The sequence below is a fragment of the Ornithodoros turicata genome, chromosome 7 (genome assembly GCF_037126465.1).
Source record: "Ornithodoros turicata isolate Travis chromosome 7, ASM3712646v1, whole genome shotgun sequence".
Taxonomy (NCBI): Eukaryota; Metazoa; Arthropoda; class Arachnida; order Ixodida; family Argasidae; genus Ornithodoros; species Ornithodoros turicata.
This window is the reverse complement of record NC_088207.1, coordinates 13,193,876-13,212,085: the sequence shown is the minus strand read 5'-3', so window position 1 is coordinate 13,212,085 and position 18,210 is coordinate 13,193,876. Positions and strand designations below refer to the sequence as shown.

At 42.5% G+C, this 18,210-nt stretch overlaps 1 protein-coding gene across 4 annotated transcripts in view; it reads left to right on the top strand.

Annotated features, from left to right (window-relative positions):
• Positions 1–18,210, top strand: part of LOC135400212 (acylamino-acid-releasing enzyme-like) — a 55,065-nt gene that overhangs the window by 24,592 nt on the left and 12,263 nt on the right. For all 4 annotated transcript variants that reach the window (XM_064631970.1, XM_064631973.1, XM_064631972.1 and 1 more), the window contains exons 8-18: positions 605–696; positions 2,665–2,705; positions 2,822–2,943; positions 5,166–5,223; positions 6,289–6,389; positions 10,533–10,584; positions 12,301–12,389; positions 12,440–12,560; positions 14,964–15,035; positions 16,959–17,039; positions 17,361–17,449. In XM_064631970.1, the coding sequence (XP_064488040.1) occupies positions 605–696; positions 2,665–2,705; positions 2,822–2,943; positions 5,166–5,223; positions 6,289–6,389; positions 10,533–10,584; positions 12,301–12,389; positions 12,440–12,560; positions 14,964–15,035; positions 16,959–17,039; positions 17,361–17,449 (918 nt within the window). The remainder of the gene's footprint in view (positions 1–604; positions 697–2,664; positions 2,706–2,821; positions 2,944–5,165; positions 5,224–6,288; positions 6,390–10,532; positions 10,585–12,300; positions 12,390–12,439; positions 12,561–14,963; positions 15,036–16,958; positions 17,040–17,360; positions 17,450–18,210) is intronic.

Genomic DNA, 18,210 nt, shown 5'->3' with positions numbered 1-18,210 from the left:
GCTTAGCACTTTCCAGTTATGTCTGGACTGCACTCTGTGTTTGCACAGTTCAGTCCAGTTATAGTCCAGTCTTGTGGGCCTTCCATTGCAAAAAGAAAGATTCAGCTTCACTGACGAGTCAGGGCTTTGCGAACCCTTAAAATGCTTTCGCGAGCCACCAGGTGTCTGTGGACCCCCTTTTGAGAACCACTACTCTTGCATATTAATATCTTGTAAGCGAAACCTTGCCTTAAATTAACTCTTTGCAGGAAACTTATGCCAGATCTTCAGTTCTCTCATCAGACTAAATGGCAATATTTTTTCTATAATGCTTGTGTGACATACAAGTGTCTTGATAGATTATGTAGAAAGTTTTACCCGTGCAAACGTTTTGCACCATGAGTTTGTCAAAATTTTAATGTAACATGTTCCTTGGGTTAAGGCCCACACAATCTTGTAATATCCTTGGACACAGTCAATGATTGTTTGTGTGAGTAAGCTTTTACAGAAGGTCAATAACAGAGAACTTTGAAGGTCTTTCATCCTGTTGTTCCAGAAGTACCTGCTGTTTAACCTGTTTATTGTGGGTTTACAAACTATAACTGTGCTGTTTTCACTCACATAGGCGGTGTGGGCTCCTGAGGACACTGGCATTGTGTTCATTGGTTGGGATGGCAGCCCTTGGAAATTGGGAGTGTATGCCTGTAACAACAGAAGGTGAGGCACACTTCACCTGGTTATTATTTTTGCTGTATAGCATTGAGCAAGAGAAAAGCATGAGGTGAAACAGTCCTAGACACATACTAAGTTTTCATTCCCGTGATTTATTGGGTCTAGTGTACGTTCATTATTTTGACTCGTGAGTTCTTGTTATGTGAAAGATGCAGAAGCACGTGACAATATGGAGAATGTGAGGAAAAAGAAGGGTCGAAATCATGCAAGAAGCGAAATTAGGCAGATTCGCCTGCTTAGTTGCTTGATATTCATGCTGGAAACATTCCTATGTGTAGCTCCGTACTCATAGAGAACGCAAAGTGTTTTATGGTAGCGTATAGCTGGAGGAATTTTTGTGCTTGGCTGCGTTGCTTCAAAGCCCACTGTGGTATAATCAGGAAGGATACTCTGAAAGTGATCCTGCTGCAGCCATGATACGCAACCAAACATAATTGCATACTTTAACATGGCAAATTATCAATATATAGGACTGCTTTGCAGTCCATCTGGGTTTGTTTGTCATGAAAACATAAACTTAGAGAAAGTTTCTGAAATATGAGAAATCAAACTTGCTATATAAGTGGAATATGCTACTAGCATAGCTGGGCATTGTGGGCCGTGGAACTCACGGTCACAATGATCCGATAAAGCTCATGTGAAAATCGACATGGCTTGCCACTGAGCTCGATCATGCTGCATGTTAGTGCACTTACCGAAAAACATTGCACTTGCGACCAGAGCATGGGTCATTTTGCCGATCTCTAGTCATAGGTGTGATGTTATCTGGTGAGCGCGATAATATGCGGCATAACTCAGCGATGCACCATGTTGACCTTCACGTGAGTTCATAGCACGCGGCTGAGCTCATGCCTTAACAGATGATTCTGATCACGGGTTTCGTGACCCGAAATGCCAAGCTATAACTTCTAGTCTATAACTAGACCCTGAAGTTTTCGGGTTTTATATTTTTCCAAATTCGGGGGGTAGAAATCGGGTCAATAAATTGATGTCGAAAATTCATGCAAATTTGGGCAGAAAAATTACCATCAGACTGACTTCGGGGAAAAATCGGGCATTGTTGTAGAATAAACGTTCACTGTACCGTTTATCCAGAGTGCCAGAAGTAAGGGGCCAGTCGCATATTTTGTGAGTAACTAGTATGTCGATGCCTTGAGGTGCCTAGCCTAGGTGCAGTTTTGCAGGTAGAAATCGGGTTTAACCCTAGATAGGTGGACCTCAATTCGGGGTGCAAATTCGAGGAAAAATCTGGTTTAACCCTAAAACTTCAGGCTCTATCTATAACATATACATACCATGCAACAATGCAGGGTGACTTTGAATGGGTCGTTCAAATGTTCAGATGTTACAGCATAGCTACTAGTGCATATTACTACTGCACACCTTGTAATGCATGCCAGACTGAACGAGTCAAAAATATCATTATATACACACATGACAAAATCTTGTTGAAGAATAACGTCACAACACACTGTGACCCCCACAATGCATCACTAATATTTGGGAACGCAATGGGTATTCCTATAGTGTGACAAATCTGTCTCTTTTGAACGCAGGGCATTATATCAGAGGAGAGGGTGTGCCAAGGGTAGCATTGTACATGTATATGTGACATCCAAAATGTTACACATGCATTCAATATAACCTCTGGCGAGTAGGCATGGCTCTGTTAAGAATGTGTATTGATCAAGAGTCGCCTGTGTTGACAAGAGTAACCTTAACAAGGGCCTGCTGCAAAAGTAGTCATGTATGTGCAATCCCGCAAAACATCTCATGTGCCTCAGTGTGCTGAACAGGCACTTCTCTCAAACTTTCTACTTCTTCACCTATAATTGTTATTATCACGAAAGTGCATTGAGATCTACGTGAATATCAAATATTTGTTATACAAAAAAAATACTCCGGGTTTTTTTTTTTTTTTTCATAAGCCTACTTTCTGCTCTTTTATTGCAGGTCTCAGCTGTACTATTATGACTTTGAGGGTGACAACTACAGTAAGCACTGTTCTTAATTTATTACGTGGCTCAGAGGGAAGCGATAAGGGATTATTATCATTCCAAGCACGTCAGGAATTGTGCTCAGCAATCGTTGGACTTGTTTTCTTCCACAGTAAGCATTGGAGACACAGCCAAGTGCATCTACTCACCTCGATTCAGCCCCGATGGGAACATTTTAGTTTATCTGCAATCTGAGGTCGGGGGGCCACATTTTCAGTCCTGCCAACTTGTAAAGGTAAGCTCACCTCGCATATCTTTATAATGATCCTTTACAGATGTAACATCCCGCCAGTTGAATTTCAAAGTGAAGCTATAAGTGGTACCTAATTTCACCAGTTCTTCTAATTATTCAATCACTACATAGTTATGTTATCAATTCGCTTGTGAAGTTTTGGGTGTACTAGCTCCTGTGGCATAGTGGTTAGGACGATCACTTTCCATGCCGATTCTGGGACTGCACCGACTCTGCTGTCTGAGTTTTTTCCTGTGGGTTTTTCTGCAGACTTTCTCGATGAACGTCAGGACAGTTCCCCCTGAAGTCTGCCCAGGATGCATGCTAACCCCTCTGTCCCCCACACCTTCCAGCTGTCCTCTCTTCCTCGGTCCATGCCTGTACGCTGCTCATAGCCACATATGGAATTATGGAAGCTTTAAAAATTCTTGGGTGATATTTTCTACGAATATGGGTGGTACAATACGGCATGCAGCCCAAATTGGCAGAAATTCAAGCGAAATACATACAGTTTTTTGTCGATGCAGATTTTTCATAAAAAACGATAAGTGCTATAGAAATCCTGTTTTCACTTCTATCATCTCTGGGTCAGCGGGCATTCTTAGCCATCTGTTGCTCAACTGTTGAATAACTAATTACCTAAAGTTTGTAAATTAACTTCTTAATTGTAAAAGCCACAAGGTCGTCCCAATGAGGACACCTGGCCCCTTCGGTCACCTGATACCATTACTGTTGTCAGAACAAAAATCCTTTCGATAGATCGTCCACAAAAAATTTGTGAAAGAACACAATTTCTTTCTTTATTTTGTTTGCGCATCTTCATTGCCGCGTCTTTCCTTCACCGCCAATGTGAGAGGGTGATAGCCACCCTGGTACTTATGTTTTTGTTTTGTTTTGTTTCCGCAAGTTCAAACTTATCTTCGACGCATGAGGCGGCACTGTGCTCCTTCGCCCTCTCACACTAGGGGTGAAGGAAAGATACGTCTCCGAAGATGCACAAGGAACAAAATAAAGAAAAAATGATGTTCCTTCACAAATTTTTTGCGGACGTTCTACCAAACGGATTTTTGTTCTGAAAACGGCTACAATATCAGGTGACCGTAAGGAACAGATGTCCTCATTGGGACAACTTCGTAGCTTTTATAATTAAAAAGTTAATTAACGATTTTTAGAATTTTTAGGATTTCTAACGATTAGTCATTCGACAGTTGAGCAACAGATGGCCATGAATGTACGCTGACCCAGAGATGATAGAAGTGAAAGCAGGATGTCTAGAGCCCTTATAGTTTTTTTATGAAAAATATCTATCAAAGAAAAAAAGACACCATGTATAATGATCATGAACTGGAAACTGGATGCACGTCCACCCATGACAGACTCAATAGAAAATCTTTTCAAAATGCTTCCCAGTCGCAAGGCTGTGGACTTAAACATTTCTTTCAAACCATTGGAAATTAATATCGAAGATAGTATTGAGTTGAGTTTGAGTTTGATTATAGTATTGAGGTTCCATAGCACCTTCATTTGCTTTGTAGGAGGATTCAGTTTGATTTCATGAATACCTCAGTGTCACATGCAAGTTTCACAATTCTTCATGGATGCATGTAGCATCTACTGGTCCTGCTACCTACTAACCTAAGTCCTGTAGTATAACAATCCAATGAAATTTCATTGATGGAGTCACTTTTCTGCTTTTGTGTCACTTTTCTGCTTTTGAGTCACTTTTGTGTTTGTGTGGCATATCATTAGAGCCTGAGGTTTCAGGGTTTAACCGATTCTTCCCAGAATTTGCACCTTGAACTGAAGGCTCCCCTTTAGGGTGACACCCAATTTTTACCGAGCAAGTTGCCCTTACTGAGATATCTGTAGGAATGCACACTAACTCGTTTGGCAGAAAATGCACTTACATCACTGTTTGTACCAAAACTGGTACAGTTAGAGCAACTGCCGATAGCATACTGGAAGTTCTTTCACCCGAATTCGCATGAATTTAGAGGACATATTTATTTACACGATTTTTATCCCCGAATTTAGAAGAAAAATTTTCAGAAACCGTCGGGCTCAACGTATCATCGACGATGCACAGGGATAATGTGTGGTAACTGTGTGTGAGCTGAAATACGTGAATAGTGCTTCGAGATGCTGCCCTGAGGGGGAATAGAGCTGGACCCAAAGATTTTGAACAACAGTTGTTGACTTGGGCTCAATTTTTTTCATCCTTGCAGTGCAACTGGGAGACGAAACAGACAGTCATTGTTGTCGACACAGTTGCGTCGCCCGCCGGTGAGCTGCCGCTATATCCTTATTTCTTCATATAGAGTATGGTGCAAGCTGTTTCCTCGCTTACTGACGCAAGTTTGTTCTAAATGGGCTTGACACAGTGGCGGATCCAGGGGGGGGGGGCGAACGCCCCTCAAAATGTCAGGTTATATACATTGGATTTCGCTCTCCCCCCTCCCCCAAACCGAGGGTCTGGATCTGCCTCTGGCTTGATAGGCTCTTTTCCGACAAATCTTTGGGGTGGAAATCTGTAGTGACGTGGTAAAATAATGCGATGTAAGAGAACTGTGCTGAGAGTGTGCTGTAAAGAGAGTGCTGCGCATCTATTCTATTGTACAACGCCGATAGTGAATGTTTGAGATATTTTTGCTTTGTGCTTTTTTGCATGCTTGGCATGCTTGTCTTTTTCCTTGTTTGTCTCTTACCCCTCTGTTGTGTAGTACCCCAGATAAATAGTACCCCGGATAGTATCCGGATAAATGAAGTCCGGATAAACGCGGGTCGACTGTAGTAGTTTAGCTAGTAGTTGCACACTACATTTCTGCAAGTAGCTGATAACTACTTTTTAACTATAATCAGATAGTTTAACTAGTAGTTTAACTACATGTAGTTAACTACTGACCATCACTGGATAAAGGATAGGTTAAGGATAAAGGTAAAGGATGGATAGGTTGTTCATGGACACCTTTAAAAATAAATCTTGAAACCCGAAAGGAGCGTGTACTAGCACGCACGCAGTAGTCTGACCAATAAAGAAACTCGATATGTTGGGAAGTATTTTTGGACAATTTTTCGTGCCTAAAATACCCGTGTGTATGTCCATAAAATCGAAGCAAGAGGTGCTCAAGCTTCAGAATTTATTCGCACATGCAGTTGTGAGTGAGTGTTTAGAAATGGGTTATGAGCCCTGTATGGCCGAGTATGGCAGTCCTAATACGTACAACGTGGTTGAGTGAAGAAAATTTGTATCATTGAAAGAAGAAAGGAGCTTAGTTGCCTTAACATTGCAAGATAAGCTGTAACAATATCTGAAACGAGAGACCCTTAACTGATGTGTGTTACTTGCAGGGAACGATTTTCCTGGCCTGTACCTAAACAAGCTCCCACAAAATTGCTTTATGAGTGACTGCACAACAGTGGTCCTCTCCAGCTGTTGGCACAGCAAGTGGGTGAGTGGCTTCCAGCAATAGCTGCAAGATTCGTGTACAAATTATAAACTTTTTTGCGGCGAACATCGTGGGATTAAGAAAAATAGCCTTTATTCACTGATTTACTTTGGGCTTTTTACTGGGAAAAATAGTGTGTCATTGACAGGTACACATATTTGTGCAGAGTTGATGACAACCTCCATAACGTCATAAGAGCTGACTTCTAAAAGTTGATCTGCCAAATAAATGTGTTACCACGGCTGCCCGCTGCTTTATTTCAAAAGAGGATTTTCTTCTAAGTGCTAGCCTCGTTATAAATTAGCGATTTCAATTAACTACAGGTGGCGCCCCAAACTTCCAAGATGGCAGACGTACGGGGTCTCTGTGCCAGAGCCTCCTATATTGTAAGATGCCTGCTCAATCACCCCGAAGTGGCACAGAAAAGCATTTTAGGAAGGGAGCGCCTCTTGCGGAAAACGCCAGAAACAGACGTGATGGACGGTTCCCATTGCGCTCGGCACGGATAAGCAGGCATCTTCGATATAGGAGGCTACGTCCGAGCAAAGCGAGCGTAGGGAATGCGGTGTTGATCGAAATTATTTTAATCTGTTTTAGTTTTTAATACTCACAAATTGACATGTTTCATGAAAACCGAATTAATTTTGTCTGCTGGTCATCTCATACTGTGCAGTTCAACTCAGAGAAGTAGGCACAAAGTTTCTGTCATCAGAGTTCCTTTACATGCGTCGGGGGTCGAGTGAACAAAGGAGGCACTTTAGAATCTCAGAAGGCAAAGCAGGGGTCAGTTGCTTGGAAGAACGACGTAGCATGCGTTTTGGAATGCGGATTAGTAGTCTGCAAGCAATACTATGTTTGAGTTTCTCCATCGAGTAGTACATAGTCCTGTAGTATTTACGTGTGAGCATTGCAAGGGAACAACAGCTCTGTAGGAAGTGTATAGTCAGTGACAACTTAAGTCCTACAATTGGAACCACCCACTCACCCGTGGAAGGCTCCCGCAAATGGCTATCAGCCATTGCACGACGCCCCCACTTCACGATGTAGTGCTGGCCTCCCATCCCTCTCTCACTCCTCCAGTCCCCACTTGGCCGTGCCGCACTACATTTGCGCGCGCAGAGTGATTCTTGTGTGGGGGGTGGGGTCAAGTGTATGACTTCTGTTGTCACTGACTTTAGGGTCTCTAGGATACTTTTGGGAACTTTGAGACACAAGTAATCACAAAAAATTTTAATGCACAAGTTAACTTTCACATGGATATTTGCAAGAGCTCAAGAGAACACTTCTTGTTTGGTGTGGTGATGACAAAATTAAGCTGACGTGACCCTGATGTTTGCAGAACTCTGTGACTGCATTTCAAAGGTACACACGAACAATACATATTTTGAAATCCTTGGCACACACACATATATCTGACACCTTGTCTTGAGTGAACACCATACATAACACCTGAGCATTGCAGGAGATGCTCTGGCAAAGTGAAGTATTTATTTTCTGCACGGCTCTTGGTATTTACATACAACTTGGTGCGATATTTTTATCGAGACATTCATTGATACCTTATGGCACCAGGCAGAAGCTTTCTTTCCCAGAGACCATTCATAGTGGATGCTTGGCTACACCGCATTAGCACGGTGATATTGTTTACTTCGCTTGAGGTTTGAAAATGCATCGAAAATGACGAAGAAATGCCAGTTCCTCATCCTGTATGTACTAAGATTAATATTAAGATTAGTGATGGCCACTAACTATTTCTACAGTAGTTTAACTATAACTACTTCGCAATGGAGTAGCTTAACTAGTAGTTCAACTACTTTTCAGTTGAGGTAGTTAAAACTACTTCTATAACTACATCTATAACTACCGTACTTAACGTTGTCCATCAACACCAATCCCATTCTATAGTGTTCTTGGACACCTAAATATGAATCACAAGCAGCATTAAAAGTGAAGATTTAGTACACATGCACGGCACAATTGCTCTGCACCTCCGTTCTCATCAAACAAGTAGCTCAAGGTAAAAGTCGGAAGCACAATCGTGCCGTAAAGCTTGAGGCAAAATCAGAAGTATTTGGCGCCTGCAGTAACCTAACTACTGTAGTTCACTACTCGAAATAGTAGTTTAACTAGTAGTTGCCACTACATTTCCGCAAGTAGTTGATGACTACTTTATGACTACAATGAGGTAGTTTAACTAGTAGTTTAACTACATGTAGTTAACTACCTGCCATCACTGATTAAGATAAAATTGTGGTGACAGAGTTGATCAGGAAACTCGTGCGATGGGTCGACAAATGGGACCACCGTTCCATCCTTCTTGGTCACAAAACTATTAAAAGAAAGCATGAGGGTATTTCCAACAGGTCGAGAAGAAATTAGTAGTGCAACATTCCTCTTTTCGATTTCGATACATTCTTTGCTGCCAGCAGTCTGTCCATAAGCAAGAGAAACGTGTACCGCTGTACCGCTTCCCTGTCAGGGCAACGCTCTCGGACCTCCACTCGCAGCTTTTAGAAATCGCCGCCAGGTGGCCACGACTTCACCGGAAACGCAAATATTGGAATGTGGTCTGCTTTAACGCTGGTAGTCTGAAAGATACTTGCTCCAGTGCAAGCATGCTTTAGGTAAAGTGAAGCCTGCATAGTGATGTCAGCGAAAATGCTACTCTCTTTATACCATGCTGAACCCAGTGTTGCAGTAGAAACGGTTGGACATCTTATCATATAGGGGGACACTGGAAAACTGTTGGGGTGGTTTTCAGAATCAAATGTCCACGCTAGGCACACTGAAACTATACTGTATGTCGTATTGATATATACAGTGAATTTAATATTGGTGTGGTCTCAGTCTTGGAGACTTTTACTCTCCGTTGTATTTTGCTACACACATACAAGGCTGCTGTGGATAGCCTCCCTTGTATCGCTGTTGTGCGGGGCATTTGTTTTCATTCGATACAGGTTCTTATATATAAAAATTCACGCCCTTTCGCATCCACGTGCGAAGAAGGGACAACGATAGCTGTATCATATTCATGTGCAACAGTTCACTGTGTTGTGTATGCGCAGGCGCCACATTGGTCCGAAGCCACAGCCTATCGTGAACGTCACAAACATGTTCGAACTCTTCATTCAGAAGCTTCTCCACAAACTCCGATGGACACGCATTTGTTTCGAATATACACACATCTGGGACCGTTTACATATCATGGTCATGGCAGCGTGTTTGCGTGCTTGTTTGCCCTCCCACCTTCCTTTTTGCGTCCTAACGGCCGTCTTTCCGTTCCGAATCTTCTTGGTTTCATCTCATGGCAACCACATTTCCATTACAGTGAACCCTCGTTACTATGACCATGGTCGTTCCCGAAAATTTTGGTCATAATGTGGAATTGTCATATTAACGGGGTGGGGGGATTTGCAGAGATTTCACTGCATTGTTCCCCAGGAGTATGGTCGTAAAGCGCATATGTCAGATTATCGGGGGTCATATTAACGAGGGTTCACTGTATCACACTGTTGGGTCGTGTTGCCTTCAAGCTGTCAGTGCACGTGGGGCTGCTTGTTTCGCTCAATGTGCTATGACATTTGCGTGCTGCAGCCGGAGCACCTAGCCCTGAACTCCCTATCTGCTGGCGGCCACATAGTGTCTGGTACATTGACTGTGCACCATGCTTTTCTTTTTTTATCTGCTCTCCGATTTGCTGCTGCAGCCAACTAACGGCGGACCGAATCAAATGGCAGGAACCGTGACGTGAACTTGACAAAAGTTCCCTCATATAGGTAGCGCTGTTAAAGGTTATGACAGCGGTGCAGGTGCCACTTTTGCAGCTGGGTTATACAGCAAACAGCCATTCTGTGCAGAAGGCTGTGTAGCAACCAGTTGACTAACTTCCCTAAATCAATGGATCATCTCTTGAATTAGAGGCAAATGTAAAATAGCGAGGTCGGCAACACTTGCACAGAAGGTTGCCCTGCCACATAACCCATTTGCAGAAATGGTATCCATACTACTCTTATAGGTTTCTCGAAAGGTCCGTATCAAATAAGAACAAACACCTCGTATAATCAGCAATTATTCAGGTTGGCATTACCCCAACTCTGTGTGTGTTGTCTCCATACTTGAACGCTTTTGTGTCACTTTCTTACTCAGGAAGTGATTGGTATCAACACTGAGTTTGGAGATCTGATGAAGCTAAGCAGAGGTGAGTGTCTCCACTTCATTATGATCACTTGTGGCATCTGTATTTTTTTTTCTTAACTTTTGTACACCTCATTAACTTCGTTATTGCCCAATCTGGAGCACAACCGGAGTAAAAATAGGCCACGTGACTACATAATTGTACAAAAACACACTTTTTTTTTTGGACGTTACTGGTTTCTGTACTCACACACACATGCAACCACTGCTGCTTATGTAGTCCACTGTTGCAACAATCAAAACTCTATCAATGCAACAGGTGACACCCCTCGAAAAGTGGACCAGCCTCTGTAAACTGTTTGGTAACATGACTACTTACTGACCCCAAGGGTGCAGGTTTAAACATGGCATGGTGCAAGCTGCTCAAGGAAATGTGTTGTCCACAGAGGATGTTGAATGGTGTGCCGTGTGTTGAGATTTCGGTGCACATTAAAGAGCAACAACTGGGTGCACAAAATTGTTGTCTCATCACAAAAACTGTTGTGTCATCACTTATGGTCATCAATTGTTGTGTCATCCTTGTGTTTTGGGTAGGGGTGTGCAAATTATTCGTGTTCTCGAATTCGCGTCAAATATTGGATAAGTTTACAGAACACGCTCCGGCGCATTCCTTCTTCAGGGTGACACGTCAGCAGCGAATGGCACCATATGAACTTTCAAACAGGTGACTGGGTTACCTAGGCACATGTCTGTAAATCTGTACAATCTCATTTGCTGCTGGCGCGGCACACTGAGGAATGAATGCGCAGAAGCGTGTTCCGTAAACTTTTGTCCAGCGCTGTACAACTGCGCAGAACATGAATCGCAGAATTTAAGTCCCAGCGTAATATACTATTTCTGAAGCATCCCGCCCATAGTGAATTCGAAGATTACTAAGACCGGAAAGATTAGCCACTTGTCCAGTGTAATTGAGATGTTGGGGCCTGAGAGGTGCTTGAGGTCACGTTCTAGGAGGTCATCGGGCTTAGACTGGGCTCGGGCTGCAGCGTTTTACCCGGCGCAGTTGTCCAATGCAGGCATTGTGTTACACTTCAGGCATTGTGTTACACTTCATACATGCTATCTGTGCAGTGTGGGAAAGTGCTGAATGAAAAGACAAAAATTAGTGCCAAGATATCTATCTGTAGAGCCTGAAGTTTTCGGGAAATATTTTTTTCTAAATTCGGGAGGTAAAAATCGGGGGAATAAACGTGTGCTCTAAATCTGTGTGAATTCGGGTCGAAAAACCTCCAGTATGTTAAATTTGGGGAGAAATCGGGCTCTATTACTCCAACGAAGTGTACTGGTTTGGTACAAACAGTAAATGTAATTTGTGTTACCTGCTATACAAGCAAGTGTGCATTGCTACAGACGTTTCAGTGAGGGTGATTTGCTGGGTAAAAATCAGGTTTCACCCTAAATGGGCACCCTTCAATTCGGGGTGCAAATTCGGGGAAGAATCGGGTTAAACCCTAAATCTTCAGGCTCTATCTATCTGCAATAGTCTGCATCGTGTCTCCCTAAATTCCCCACATTTTTGCTTATCACCCTCACTAGCTTAAATTTGTATCTAGGCTGACTTGGCTCACTGCCTTTTAGATGTAAAGTTTAACTGACCCTTATTAGCTATAATTCCTCAAATTGGAAAAACTTGGAAATTAGATTGTTATTGTGGCAGCATCTTCGCGTTTCTAACAAATATTTGTTGACAAAGCCTAATCTTGTATCGAAAACATTTCAGATGAAACAGTTGGGTTTTGGGAGGTTCTGACAGTGAAAGAGAACTTCATTGTGGCGGCCTTATCAGCTCTCAATTCTACGCCTCATATTGTAAGTCCTTCCTTCCCTGTTTCCTCCTTTTGACGAGACATTCTCCGCAGGTTGTCGGTATGCTGTCGTCGGAGGGGTCGGTAACGGTCTGGACTCCAGTGGAGCAAGATGACAACAAGGTGTCTGGCATCAGCTGGTACATCCTGCAGTTCTCCCCACCTGACGAGTCAAGTGAGTCAAGTTATATTTTCCCTTTTCTCAGATGTTTACAGTGAAGTTAGCTGGACCATTAGAAACCTTTGCTACATCAGTATGAACACAAACACAAACACAAACAATCCAGAAGATGTGGGTTCGAGTCCTGCAGCTGGCTAACCTTTTCAGTGACTTCCTTCCTTCTTTCTTCATACATCAGTATGTTCGCTAGGTAAGCAGCTAACACCACATATAAGCTGCTGGATGTTTTTTTTTTAGGATATCCAGTTGACTCATTGCATGCACACACTTTACACATCTACACATTCTCCCCCCCCCCCCTGTCCCCCACTCCTTTCCACTGTCCTCTCTCCATCTCTCTGCATCTGTACGCTGCTCATAGCCACAGTTGCTTTGCAGCGCTAACGCGGAATGTAAAAAAAAAAAAGAGCATCTACACATCGTGTAGCTCCAGTGCCTTTCGCTTTGATAAGCATACCATACACAGGAATGTTAATTGTGTGCATGAGCATGACGAAACCATTTTACAAGCACAGCATGCCTTTCTTCCCTTTTTCACCATGCTGGAGATTGTGAACATCATTGCAATGTCTACAGGGTGGTCCACCAACCATGATAGAAATTCATAGAAAAAAAACGTAGACCCCAGAGAGACATGCGGTCAAGGGATTTTTTTCTACCAATAACTTTTGCCACATATTGGTAACATTTTTATTTCATTTCAGTTGACAGAAAGTTAATTTCTTGAATTGAATTCCAAAATTTCGCAAGGCAACCTAACGTTTTCTTTGCGGAAATGGGTTCCCCGTGATCATTTTACTCAGTATAGCACATAATCCCACTCGTAATGTAGTGGCAATTGCCGAAATAAATTTGCCGAAAATCCGTGGAAATGAGTGCCTTGGCTCCGCCTCTTTTTTGACGGCTCGTAGCTTGAGCGCAAAGTTGCGAAGAAAGGAGGTTACATTGACACGCCACACGAGGGGGGAAAGGGTTACAAGTAGACCCTGAAGTTTTAGGGTTAAACCCGATTTTTCCCTGAATTTGCACCCCGAATCGAGGTTCACAGGTTTAGGGTTAAACCCGATTTCTACTCGCAAAACTGCACCTAAGCTAGGCACCTCACGGCAATGACATACTAATTTTTCACAAAATACACGGTTGACCTCAACGTCTGATACTCTGGATAGGCTGTACAATGAACGTTGTGTTACAATGTTCGACAATAGAGCCCGATTTATCCCCAAATTCAGTCTGATGGTAATTTTTCAGCCCGAATTTGCATGAATTTTCGACATCAAGTGATTGACCTGAATTTTACCCCCCGAATTTGGAAAAAAATAAAACCCTAAAACTTCAGGGTCTAGTTACAAGCCGTCGGGTGACCTCATTTTTGATAAGATAGCTCTGATTCCCGCACTCACTGCGCGTGTTTGCTCCGTGGGCAAGGCTTGTAAACCTTTCCCCCCTCGTGTGGCGTGTCAATGTAACCTCCTTTCTTCGCAGCTTTGCGCTCAAACTACAAGCCGTCAAAAAAAAGGCGGAGCCAAAGGCTCTTCCACGGATTTTGGGCAAATTTATTTCGGCAATTGCCATTGCATTACGAGTGGGATTATGTGGTATACTGAGTAAAATGATCACGGGGAACCCATTCCCGCAAAGAAACCGTTAGGTTGCCTTGGGAAATTTCGGAGTTCAATTCAAGAAATTAACTTTCTGTCAATTGAAATGAAATAAAAATGTTACCAATATGTGGCAAAAGTTATTGGCAGAAAAAATCCCTTGACCGCATGTCTCTCCGGGGCCTACGTTTTTTACTATGAATTTCTATCATGGTTGGTGGACCACCCTGTATGTTTTATGCTGCCAGCATCAACTTCATGAGGAAGACTCTGCTTTTTGAGAAGCAGTGGTACAGGTCGCCGTTGGGGACAAATCAAGTCATAAAAATCATGCAACAGGTTGTGTTGTCGGCCAAAAGTTTGAGCGCTGTTACACACTAATTCTATGGTTCTATGGGGTGACTGGCCATCATGTGATGGTGTTTGTATAATTCAGCATGTCCAAAAAATCAGTCAGTGACTGTATTGACTTTCATAGTGTCCTCCTTGTCCTCATGTTGTCAGCTAATAGCCTGCTCAGAACCATATCAAACCTTAAGTCTCATTCCTCACTACTTGCACTTCTACTAAGTCCTGCTACAATTACTTGACCTACTTTTTGTGTAATTAGAATTGCCACTCACAAATTACAAAAGTAGTCTAAAAACTAGTGGTACATCTAACAGTTCAACTACTGTGCCTTAGCGGGAATGTGGTAAAGTATGTTGTGCATTTCATCATTTTGTCTTGAAGTTGATGCTTCTGAGACCAACAAACATGTGGTAAACCCTGTTTTGCTTGATGTTTCACATTGCAGACATGATTTTTGAAGCAACGCTCGTGACACCCAAGAATGAAACCGACTTGCCTTTAATTGTGTGGCCTCACGGTGAGTTCACATTTGAAACAGCACCACCAGCTTGTCTAATTACATGGCATAGAGCATGTATGGATAGGCATATAGGTCATAGGTGTAACACGTGCTTGAAGCTAGGTATGCAATGTTGATATGCCAAGATTCATGAGAATGCAGAACATGAGACAACAAGCAACTACTATCTGCCAACTAAGATCTTGGAAGGCACCATACTACGCAACACGGTCTTGCTCTGGCACACCAGTACAAAAAATGTCAAGCATGCGCAACTTCATTTGGAGGCCTTTCTTTAACAAACCGCTTCCTTGAGCATACCATGGTGCCATTGTTGCAGACAGCCACTTGTAGAAAAAAGAAAGAGAAACGAGGGTGAGAGAACATGGAGAGGGAGCAACCTCTGCTACTTCTCACGAGCCCCTTCAATGCTGAGTGCTCTGCAACGTACATGTATAATCCCCATCAGCTATTGCGCAGTTAAAAGCACATCGTTCTCTGGGCGAGCTGTCGGAAACTAGCCATTTCACTGTAATATCGGAGTTAATGTTGATTGTAATAAATGGGCTCGACTATATCAATATTTCAATCCAACAACAACTTCTACTTTATTTTGAGATGGAGAGTGGGGAGCTTCATCGCCAGAGGCGATACTCTACCCCATTGCTGGTGGGGATCTGGGAAATAAAATAAGGAACCCCTTCACAATAACGATCGCAGTCCGATGGTCTCCAGAATATTTCAATCCATATCGATAAGGTATCAATATACAGGGTGTCCCAGAAAACGTGTCATTGAATTATAATAAAAAAACTACGTCACCTAGAATTTGTTCTTCCTACGGCATTTGTTCTTACTAGGTTTTTGCCACCTCCTGATGTGAATGTCGTGTATCGTAAGTTGAATTATGTAAATATTTGCGAACTGAACTCGCAAATTTGCCAAGAAAAGGTCACTTTTTTACCCCACCAATATGAAGAGCGTGCCGAATTCACTCAAATTCACGATAATTGGCAGTGATATTCACGAGCTATCCCATCGGAAAAAATAGCCGAACATCATGCTTTTCGGAGCACCGGACCATGACGCGCGATAACTTTTTGAGCGCAATCGCTCTCAGTCCAACGAAAGGAGGTTGCAAAGCCAGCCCACAGAGTGATAGCAGAAAAAGTAACAGTTCCTAAATTGGGAGAGGGAAAGCATTATCCCAGCGAAAGGCGGACGTGATAAGCCGTGCCTGTGTTATCTCTTTGTGCGATGCTGGGGAGGACTGGGTTTCCAACCTCCTTTCGTCGGACTGACAAAGATTGTGCTGAAAAATTCATCGTGCTCTATCCTGTGGGAGTTCCGTATAGCATGATGTTCGGCTATTTTTTCTGATGGGATACCTCCTGAATATCCTTGGCAATTCTCATTAATTTGAGTAAATTAGACACGCTCTTCACATTGGTGGGGTAAAAAAGTGACCTTTACTTGGCAAATATCCGACTTAAGCTTGCAAAAACTTACATAATTAAACTTACGTTACACGACATTCACATGAGGAGGTGGCAAAAACCCAGTAAGAACAAATGCCGTTGGCCGCATGACTCTAGGTGCTGTAGTTTTTTATTATATAATTCAATGACACATTTTCTGGGACACCGTGTATGTTGATAAAGTATCGATATTTCTAATCAATGATCATTGATATTCTGTTTCAGATACGTACCAGTATTTATCGATCGATATACAAAATTTCGATACTTTTCCATCTCTATGTTCAACCCGTACCCTGCCGATCATTGTGTCATTTATTTTATTTATTTGTTCTTCTGACACTTTATAGCATTGTCGTAAGAACTCTGGTCAACTGACATAATTTTGGGCATTGGCACTAGGGTTTCTTGTGTTATGCGATAGAAATACGGGTTGGTTCTTACACCGAGATGTTGCGTGCAGGAGGACCGCACACATCCTTTCATGCAGGGTTCCAGCTCTTCCCTATACTTTTTGTCAAATGTGGTTTTGCTGTTCTTCTTGGTGAGTTACATTCCTGACTACATGGCATCCTCTTTTGCAATAATTTAGAGAAAATATGCTAGTGTGTGTTTAAAAAAAAATTCACTGTATGTATTTGGTGTCTCACTCAGCGAAGAGCTGAATATATCAATCTGCACTATGCTGCTACTATGCAAATAAATTTTATTTCTGTAATTAGTTGCATTAGTTTCATGCACCTCAAATGTCTGGGTTTGGATATGGAACGCTTCAAAATTGACCATATCTGCTGCCCGAAGAAAACGCTATGTGCTGTAGTTACATAGGGGTTGCTGCCGAGATGTTCATTCGCATTCTCTGCAGTGAACTACAGGGGATCTACTGGGTTTGGGGAAGAGAACCTTCGATCCCTCATAGGGAAGATAGGCCAGCAAGACATCTTTGATGTACAGGTATGGTATCTTAAAAATTATCACCTTACGCAATATTGAGATGCATCTTTACATTTTCACAGTTCCACAACAGAAACCTGAAGGTCCATTATAAATTATTTTAACGTTCCATACTGTACTCATGCACATACACGATCAATTTTGCGTGTTGCATCAATGTTTCGTTAACTTTGAGCAAAGATGAAGGAAATGCAGTACGTAATCCAGAAAATGACACAAAATCTTCCACATTGCATTAAATTTACTAGACATACTCAAAGCCCAGTGTTTTAGGGTGAAACCCAATAGATCCCGTTTCCACCCCCGATTTGCACCCATAAGCGGCGTGGAAAACCCATCCCCCTTTTCCTTCACAGCCCCTTTTTTGCCCCCCAACCTTCAAATTAATCTGTCATGATCACTCACATGTGAAAAACCGTTATTCAGAAACCAAAGCCGTTACTGTTGTGGAACAAACGCAAGGCAACTACATGCTAACTGAAAACACAGAGGACTAGTCATGCTCCGCTTATCTGGCTGCCTCACACGTTTGTCATCCCTATAGCAGATTTTTGGATGAGCCAGTGAAGTGCAGAAATGTGTACAGTGACAGTCCTGAACCAAACCAAACTTTCAAATATGTTCCATAATTCCTCATGCTGCTTAAAATCTCCATGTGAAACATGTCAATTAGATTTACGTCTGATTAATTGGAATCCAATTTTGTTACGAGCCTTTTTTCTCTCTCCCATGGTGTCATCAGCAGCAGCTGCTTTGTAGAG